The following is a 9,806-nucleotide window of genomic DNA, read 5'->3' on the forward strand; positions in this document are numbered from 1 at the left end:
TTAGAGATTCAAAAATGGTATTATCTTCCATTAGATGTCTCAGCTGTTTAAAAGACATACAATTTATTATTACTTTTTTTCTCAGTGAGAAAACACCGGGCTCTGCACACTCTGTCTGTGCATCACAGAGTTCCTCCAAAGACGTACCTCTCCATTTCAAGAAACATCTGTAAGATCTACCTTTGAGCACCCTACTCTGACAAACCTCCCTATTCTTTAAAAATACACAATTTAAAGGTTGTTTTTGTTTCTCATTAAATCCTTTTTTCTACACAGTAAAAAGACACAATGGTCTAAAAATCAACTCCAATCTGACTGTCAGTCAGTGAGCTCTTCCAAAGATGTACCTCTCCATTTCAAGAAACATCTGTAAGACAGATTTTATTGTTTTTTCATCGTTGATGGTGAATTTTCTCTCTTATTCTTCTTTTATGGTTCTGCTGCTGCTGCTGATTAGTATTAGTAGTAATAGTAGTAGTATTTATTAATTTATGAGTGATGGATTTTAGACTGGTATGCCTGATATTCTAAAGGATACCTAATCTAACTTTAAATGTAAACTCAGTGATGTTGTTAGTTTTGTTGGATTTTTTTTTAAAAAATGGACAAAATCTGCTGACTGAGTATTTTTTATTTTTTGTCATCGGTTTAAGAGAAATGCAATTTTTTCTTTCTCAGTCCGGAAACACCGAGGTCTGTCTGTGCATCAGAGAGTTCTTCCAAAGATGTACCTCTCCATTTTAGGAAAGATCAGTAAGGCAGATTTACTCACGATTCTTCTATTATTTTTTACCTTTGATGGGGGATTTTTAGACTCAAATACTTGCAAGATTCTAGTTCTTTTTTTATTTATTTTTTTAATTTGCAGTACAGAAGCCCTATAGAAAGCTTGTTGAATTTGTTTTACAGTAAAACAGTAATATACACCAGATTTTAATAAAATTTCTTTCTGTGGTTAAACCTTCATTAGTGACAATTATATTAAAGTTAACTGTGTCTAGCTGGAATGGGTGAAATGTAAACTTTTATCCTTGCATTTTTACTAATAAAATGGCCAAATAAAGCTTGAACGTCCTAGTCTTATTGTTGTCTTTCAGAAAAGTATATGGAATGCCAAAATATTGGGGTGGACATATGAGTGGTGTTGCGAGTCTTCCCAAGTATGTTTTAAACATTGAAATATAGTAGACAGTATGCCATACAGCATGTCTGTTGAATTAACTAAATACATGCATAACATTTGCTCTTTGCAATGATTTTTCAGGTTAAACTTAATGGGGCCTACAGCTGCTGTATATCCAGTGAAGACATCTAATATCATTGAGGAGGCTAAATTTTCTCCATGTTTGCTGAAGAGGACTTCCATTGATGACCAACCCCAAAATCAGTAAGACACTCAAATCTGGCGAGTTTTGTTTTAAGCTTTTTGAACCTTTTAAAGCAGGTTGTTGTTAAAATCAGGTTTGAGTAGCCACCAAAACGTTAACTGAAAATTCCACCCAATTAAGAACAACTGACACGTATGTTTGCTAAAGCTAGGAGTATCCAGCTCAATCTGCTCATGCATAAATTTAATTTTGACATTGGAAAGCATAAAAAAGATCCAACCCTCAGTTGTTGAGTAAAGCCATCTTGGTAACCAAGCTTGGTACTTCAATGTGTTTAAGCTTGAAAGTCTTGCTTACCTTGTTCATAATTGTGAATCCATGATAAGAAGTAGCTTAACAAATGATGTCATTATTCTTTCAGATTGGAGAGTCCACACTGGGACTATTTTGAACAAGCGACAGAATCAACTTTTGAGGACAACAAAACGTACGCCAGACTTTATCCCCAGCAGTTTAAATATGATTTGCTGATACTGCTTACAGACTTTTTATTGGTGTCTGGGATACCCCCAAACTAGGGAACACATGTGAATAGGGCGCCTTCCCTGTCGTCTCCAGCTTAGCTACATGCACAGTATATAAACTGTAGAAAGGAGATCCAGTGTAATCATTGCATTGTCACGTAGACCTAAAGTCAGAGACTTTAGATAGTAAAACAACATACCTCCATTGAATTCTTCCTGCTCATATTACAAAATTCTGAGATGGTTGGAATAACCCCCCCCCCCCCCCCCCCCCCCCTTTGCCTTTCAGTCGTCACCAGGATGATCTAGAGAGAGCAGAATCCACAAAGTCATCTACATCGGGTTACTCATCATCTAAAACAAGTGGATCAGGGGGTTTCGACTCTGACGTTGAGACTGTTATATATGATAATATGTACGATAACTGCTGAATTTCAGTTCATTGATATAGAAGGCAATGCCAATACTAATCAACCTTTTACTTTTCTGTTTGAAAACAGACAGGTGATCTGTGACATTTGTCGCAAAATTGCTGCTGTGAAGACCTGCCTGACCTGCAACGTTTCCTTCTGTGAGAAGGATGGCCGGCAACACTACAAAGTGGATGCCCTGAATAGACATAAGCTCATAGATGTGTGCAGTGAAGTCGAGAGAAAACGGTGTCTTCATTATGAAAAGTCTCTGGATTTCTTCTGCAGGACTGATCAGATGTCTATTTGCAGCATTTGTGCAGAGGGGAAACACAGGGGACACGACATCACTGAGCACAGGGCATGGAGGACACAACAGGCCGTGAGTCAAGTGAAAGGGTGATATCGAAATCATTGCTGATGTGCTGCATTGTTCTTACAATCGCTATTTAATTACAGTTGTCTGATGATGAAGAACCCGAGGACAAAGGTGACTGACACTATATAATGATTCACTATGGCATCTAAGTAACAATGATCTGTGGCTACAACAAGAAATCAATGGAGAGATTCACCATTTAATGAAGTTTTGACACTTTCCTCTTTTCATATAATTTATATGAAATTAATACAGGGAAAAAGACTATCAAATTTTGTTCGGAAAGTTCAGTTTCAAAGCAGAAAACAGAAAGTAATGACCTTCGTTGGTGAATATATATGGATGGACTGCTGACAGCTTATAGCTGAAATGCATTTATATTGCCATCTGTAAATACTCAGAAGTATAATCACCAGTGTGTGTCATTACCTTAGATTTGAAGTTGAGCGCACTGCTACCATGCCACAGCAGACCAATAAAGAAATAGAAACATCTAAAATGGTTTTATGAAAGTGTGCGGACTTTACTCTAAAGTCAAAGGTCAAAGCTAAAAGTGTGCTGTTGGCACTATCTTCAGAGATTTATGCCTCTCCAAAGCCAATTAATTAGACAGACTTTGAAGTGTAAAACATGTTTTTCAGGTATTAACACATGCATTATCAAATATAACTTATAATGACTAAATTATTGAGTCATTCTGTGGTTTTAAGACAAGAAATTATTTTTTTAACCATATTTAAAAATTGTGTTTTGCTACATCAGTTGAATTTTAAAAGTCATGATAATGTTGGAATCAAAAGAATTCAAATATTTATCTTTGTTTATCGTTAGGTAAATGAGTACAGCGGAAAGAAAATGTTTTCTTATTTTACATTACATTTTCCAGTGGTGCCCCCTCCTGGTAGGATTCAGTTCCCGTCAGTGAAGCCAAACTCGGTGGTCCTCAGCTGGGGAAACCCAAAGGGACTAGAAGGACCCAAAAGCTTCAGGATCATGTGGAGCTCTTCGCAGAAGGTGGAAGGTCGCTTAGTCATCAAAAATTTTCATAAAATAGAAATAAGCAACCTTGAACTTGGACAACAGTATTTCTTCAGCGTGGCCACAGAAGATGAAGATGGCAATTTAAGCGAATGGCTCACTGCAACTGTTTTCACAGGTAAAATCTGAAAATCCACATCATTTATAGATTTGCTTCACTGTTCATATTTTAATTGGATTAAACATAATAACTGCTCTCTTGCAGTTGTGCCACCCCCTCGACATTTAACAAAAGAGCACTCCGATGCTACATCTCTGACCTTGAAATGGATGGATGGAGAAAAAATGGAGGGAATTCCTCAACAATTTCTCATAGCTGTTGAAAGTCCAGGAAAAGAGCCTCTGGTGATACACACCCATGATTACTGCAAAAAAGTCTCTGATTTAGAACCAGACACAAAGTACACCATCTCTGTCTCAACAGTGGTGAATGATAGGTGCAGTGAGCCAATTTCTATCTGCACACGCACAGGTGAGATGATGTTAAAGCACTTGCTTTTTAATTATTATTTTTTTTAATGTCAACTATATAGACATATTTGATATATTTGAAGAATTACAACTGCTAGCATTTATTTTCTCACATTACATGTACAGATATACTTTACTGGTACCAATTTTCAACAACAATTTTACTACAGAAGAATAAAGGTGATGAATGATACCATGAATCTATGGGAAAGAAATGCTAAAGCTAGATTAAGAAGAGAGGTGACGATCAGCGAGCGGCAGTGTGGCTTCATGCCGAGAAGGAGCACTACAGATGCTATGTTTGTGTTGATGGAGAAGTATAGAGAAGGCTGGAAGGAGCTTCACTGTGTCTTTGTGGATCTAGAGAAAGTATATGACAGGGTGTCAAGAGAGGAACTATGTGTATGTGAGGGTGGTGCAGGAGATGAGGACAGCAGAGACAGTGGTGAGGTGTGCGGTAAGAGTGAGAGATGAGTTAAAAGCAGTGTTGGGAAGATTACTTTTAAAATGTATTCCACTACAGATTACAGAATACATGCCCCCAAATATATTTTGCAACAAGCTTTTTACAACTACATGAATGTACTATTGCTGTGTGATTTATTACTATTACTGAAGGATACTTGTCATACCAATACCAACTAGATTTTTAAATCTTAATATAAAATGAGTAACAGTAGGGGGGACATTAGGTAAGGCTGCACTTTTTGCAGCAATCTCGTATAGAAAACTTTTCCGCGCGTATATAAAACAGGTTTGCGGCTCCAGACCGCAGTAAAGGGACTTCTGGCTAATACGTTGGGTTCTGTGTCGGACTCGTAGCCGAAAACTAGCTTTACTTTGTTGTTTGGGTCAACTTTGCTAGCGAGAGACAGAGAGAGGCGTTGAAAGGCTGCTTCAATGGAACTTATTGTTTCAGAGGAAAACATGAACACAGTGTACAGTCGAGTCTTAATAGCTTACTTACAACTGGGCTACACTGCCCATAAGGCTACATTCTTTAGGGCTATGCCTGTAACACTTTGCTTGTTGCCTTCATATTAAATAATTTTTTGAAGAATAATTAAAAGGAAAAAAAATCTTAACATCATTATGCGGGCCACAAGTAGAGGCGACATGGGCCGCGGGATTGAGACACAGGCATTAGAGCCTCTTAATGCCTGTTTTGTTTGGGTTTCCACCAGAAACAGAGAGGGGACCGCGTAACATATGAAACAGGAAAAGACCATCATGTAATCCCTTTATTTCAGCAAAGTAACTGTATTCTGAATACCACCTCTTTAAACGGTAACTGTAACGGAATACAGTTACTCATATTTTGTATTTTAAATACGTAACGCCGGTACATGTATTCCATTACTCCCCAACATTGGTTAAAAGTGGTGCTGCGATTGGGGTTTTCAGTGGTGATGGACAGACTGACAGATGAGGTCAGGCAGGGGCCTCTGTGGACTACGATGTTTGCAGACAACAGTGTGGTCTGTAGTGAGACAAGGGAGCAGGTGAAGAGAACCTGGAGAGGTGAAGGTATGCACTTCAGAAAGGAAAATGAACGTTAGCAGAAGGAAGAAAGAATATGTGAGGGAGGCAGATGGCCTTAGACTGTCATGTTTTGTTATTAAGGCATTCTGCTTCACTTGTTTTAAATTGAAAATAAATTCCATTAAATTGCCAGGTTTTAGCTTGACTTGAGGTTGATGTAAGGCAGTTGTGAATTATATATGTTTTGTGTTGGTTACCAGCCCTTCACACTAAAGCTTCACCATGATCCACTCACTATCTTAGTATGTTATCATGCGTCCTCTGTGGGTATCCTGATGCTCGGTTGTGAAAAATAAATTAGTGCTGTCAGCGTTAATCTCGTTAAAATAGCGTTAATGCCATAACCACATTAACGCGGCGTTAATAAGCTAACTGTGCTAACACGTTTACGCTGTGAAGCCCCACGCATGGAGTGATCCACAATAACTCGCTAACTGAGATTTGCCGTGTTAATGCGGTTATGGCGTTAACGTTGTTTTGACAAGATTAACGCTGACAGCACTAGAATAAATGCATCAGTAAAATAATAATCATAATCAGTAAAAATGACCTAGTACGCTTACTGGTTTCTTTTGTTAATTCACAGAGCCAAGTCTAAGGCAGGTGTTGTCAAAGATTGGACTGGAAGACCAGTATGACACCAAGCTCACACTTAGCACTGTCCTGGAGATTAATCAGTATGATCGATCACAGAGGAAACCAAAATCTGCAAGGGCAGTTCCTGAGGCCTTTTTAAAGCAACTCATGTTGCTGAATACAAATGCTAGAAGTGCCACATGTGTGTCTCAAGATGGGGACAAGTGCAATGCTATCAATCTTTTGGACTTGGTAACTGCACTGTTCCTTTGTTCAGACAGTGCTCTTCAGCAGGACTTGGTCCTGAAAATGTCACTCTGTCAGTTTGCTGTCCCGCTCTTGCTTCCAAACTCTGAAACAAGAGAAATCACAATGATGCTGTGGTCTATGCGCGACATTGTCCGAACTTTCAGACCCTCTCAGCAGGCGTTCCTAAAGTCATACTGTGATGAAAGACTTGTGCTGTCTGATATTCCTTTGGTATCGTTTGTCAGGCTGGGAAAAACATCTTTGTCCAAATCTCAGATGTTGAACAAGTTGCTGTGCAACAATCAGCAGATTCATCACACATTTTGTCACCGTATCATGGCATGTTGTGATGTTCCCAGAAGAATTTCAGATGGACTGGTGGAAATCAGCTGGTACCTCCCGTGTGGGAACAGGAAGATAGATAAATTCACAGAACCATTGGCTTTTACCAATATGAGAGGAGATATCAAGACTTCTGCAAGACAATTTGCATTCCTCTGTCAGGCATCTGCAGCTGTTTACATCTACTGTGATGAATCAGAAACTAATTACTTCAAGCATCTGGAAGGAAAACATCTGGAAGCAAATATCTTTTTGATAAGCAGCACACAGGGAAAAAGCTATAGACTCAAACAACTGACTGTGAACCCAAGATTAAAGATGACTGATATTAGTCAGATTAAAAAGACTGATACAGAACTACTAAAGGCACTCCAGGAATCAGTCTCTAAAATGCTAGTAAGCCCCCAAACCAAAAAAGTGTCATTGGCAGATTTGGCTTACACAGCTCACTGTTGTCAGATTCTCGTTGATGAGGATAGGGATGAATGCCAGACTGCTTGGGAGAATGCGAGTAAAATCACTGCAAAGGTAACTAACATCTCTGAATTCAAAGATAAGCAACTGCCTTATCAGGGAAACCTCTGGAAAGCAATTTCATGGGTGGAAACTGAGTGCTGGAGGCTACGTAAAGTTGGAAACAATAACCCTGGCAATTACTGCGAGTCCATAAAAGAAAAAGAGAAAGAGCTGAGGAACAAGCAGCGAAGTTTTGAGATGACAACTGCAGTGGAATGCTTCCACCATGGGATGACAACCTCAGAGGTTCAACGCTACCATTTTCTCAAATGGCTGGAAATGGAACTGGATAACCTGTCCAGGCATCAACTGTCAGCTCTCCAGGATCGATACAAAGAGCTTAGGCAGAAATCTCTCGAGGAAACAAAAGAAATTGTGGAAACTGACAACCAAATTTCAGCTTGCTCTTTAAGAGTAGTCCACTTTGTCAGAGAGTGTGGGCAGCTGTATAATAGTGTGAGTTGCCTGCCAGAATACAGTCGTCAGAGAAAAAACATCGAACAGCTTCCTGGACAGTGTGCTCAGATGATGCTTGATGGTTTCCCTCTTGAGCTTGTTGATGGAGATGCAACAAACATCCCAATAAAATGGATCAGCCAGGTACTTACTGAATTGCATAACATCATGAATTCCAGTAGCAAGCTTAAGGTCATCACAGTCATTGGAGCTGAAAATTCAGGTAAATCAACTTTGCTCAACACCATGTTTGGGGTCAGGTTTGCCGTCAACGTGGGTACATGCACCAGAGGGGCATTCATACAGCTGATCAGTGTCAGTAAAGACATCAGGAAAGAGCTGGGCTGTGACTGCATCATGCTCATTGATACAGAGGGCCTGAAGCCACATCGGATGGTTCGTGATGATCACAGCCATGAACGTGACAAAGAAGTTGCGAGCCTTGCAGTGGCACTCAGTGATGTTGTAGTTGTCAGTATTTCCAACGACAGCTCCAGAGAGAAAGACCTCTGGGAAATGGTGTGTCATGCTTTTGCAAGGCTGAAGGGTGTTAGCAAGAAGAAGCCAGTGTGTCATTTTGTACATACAAACATGTATGACATGCCTGCTTTGGAGCAGCTGAAGAGAAGTAAAGAGCTGATGGAACAGCTCAATGAAATGATCGGAAAAGATGTTAAAATGAAGAAGGCCAACATCAATAAGCTCTCAGATGTGATCAAGTTTGATGTAAACAATTGGAGCTGGTACATTCCTCCAGTGTGGGATGGGACTCCACCAATGGCTCCTGTCAATGTTGGCTACAGTGCAACTGTCTATACTTTGAAAAAGGTTCTAATAAATGACCTCCAAAAGTGCCCGGAACGAGGGGATCTAATTCAATTCATCGGGAAGGTAGAGCAATTCTGGAAGACTGTGTAAAGAAAATACATGAAACTGATATGGACTTAGTATATGGCCATAAGCTATCTGACCACAAAAAAGTATTTATTTTCAATATTGTTCACTCATTTTTGTTATTTACATTGTGTTTTCTGAGTCATTAAACGCTGTACAAATGAAACATCAAAGAGGTATATATGCATACTGTGTATGCTTACATAAAATAACCATGTACTATGAGGCAGGTTGTCAGTTAAATTTCACCAAGAGGAAAAATGGTGCAAGGATAGGAAACTGATATTCACTGTGTGGTAGACACAAATCACTAGTAATTGTTCTGAAACAGGTATCAAAAAGATATTAAAAATATTGTTTCAGATGCTACTCTGTATAATAAATATTGTAACTCATAACAAAGCATTCATGTTTTCTATGTGTATTAGATATTTCACAGTTAACACATTCAAGTTTAAGATGAAGTGGCATTAAAATATTGAAATTCAGAAAATACATTTTTACATTCATATTAATGTTTCAACAAACTTGTAGATACTAAACTGCATAGTTAGTGACCAATTCACCCAAATTACAAATACAATAAAGAAACAGAAAATACATCTTATAATTGAAGTTTCACAGTATCTAGTCAGTGCAAACAGGATCTTATTTTTTCAGGCTTTTAAATGCAATTCTTCTGCAAATTCATATGAATATAAACTTTTAAAGACACCACAGGTTTGGTCTATTCCCGCTGAAAATATCACTCCCATCTCTTGTTACACACATGATACATATTAGATTTATACAACAGTAACACATTTAAGGGATTTTTATAAGAGGTTTTGCACGTAACTGAAAAAACACCAAGATGTCTTTGTACATGTGAGAAAAACATTAACAGTCCGTAGTCTGGCCAGTGTTGTGTTTAGTGCAGTAGTGTGAGGTTTACTGAAGAATCAACGAGACATCATTCTCACAAACTCTGTGGAAAGAGAGAATATATTTGCATTGTTTGTTGGGAAAAGGGCACTCCCACAGCCATCCACAGTCATCTTAAAAATCTTTAAAAAGATTATATCATCCCTAATTGTATTAC

The 9,806-nt window shown here is 38.7% G+C and overlaps 2 protein-coding genes across 4 annotated transcripts in view; one reads left to right on the forward strand and one right to left on the reverse strand.

Moving 5' to 3' along the window:
- The window catches only part of LOC102208519 (up-regulator of cell proliferation-like), a 12,869-nt gene extending 4,106 nt beyond the window's left edge, over window positions 1-8,763 (forward strand). The window contains exons 5-16 of the mRNA XM_013911923.1: window positions 86-169; window positions 277-369; window positions 679-753; window positions 1,098-1,160; window positions 1,265-1,387; window positions 1,750-1,815; window positions 2,142-2,267; window positions 2,353-2,644; window positions 2,722-2,752; window positions 3,528-3,797; window positions 3,885-4,151; window positions 6,279-8,763. Of these exons, the coding sequence (XP_013767377.1) occupies window positions 86-169; window positions 277-369; window positions 679-753; window positions 1,098-1,160; window positions 1,265-1,387; window positions 1,750-1,815; window positions 2,142-2,267; window positions 2,353-2,644; window positions 2,722-2,752; window positions 3,528-3,797; window positions 3,885-4,151; window positions 6,279-8,749 (3,961 nt within the window). The 3' untranslated portion in view covers window positions 8,750-8,763. The remainder of the gene's footprint in view (window positions 1-85; window positions 170-276; window positions 370-678; window positions 754-1,097; window positions 1,161-1,264; window positions 1,388-1,749; window positions 1,816-2,141; window positions 2,268-2,352; window positions 2,645-2,721; window positions 2,753-3,527; window positions 3,798-3,884; window positions 4,152-6,278) is intronic.
- A 7-nt stretch (window positions 8,764-8,770) lies between these two features.
- The window catches only part of cabp2a (calcium binding protein 2a), a 19,799-nt gene continuing 18,763 nt past the window's right edge, over window positions 8,771-9,806 (reverse strand). For all 3 annotated transcript variants that reach the window (XM_005737394.1, XM_013911918.1, XM_005737393.1), the window contains one exon: window positions 8,771-9,692. In XM_005737394.1, coding sequence (XP_005737451.1) covers window positions 9,667-9,692 — 26 coding nt within the window. In that variant the 3' untranslated portion in view covers window positions 8,771-9,666. The remainder of the gene's footprint in view (window positions 9,693-9,806) is intronic.

This window comes from Pundamilia nyererei, unplaced genomic scaffold (genome assembly GCF_000239375.1).
Source record: "Pundamilia nyererei isolate P.nyererei 1_Seehausen unplaced genomic scaffold, PunNye1.0 scaffold00075, whole genome shotgun sequence".
Classification (NCBI taxonomy): domain Eukaryota; kingdom Metazoa; phylum Chordata; class Actinopteri; order Cichliformes; family Cichlidae; genus Pundamilia; species Pundamilia nyererei.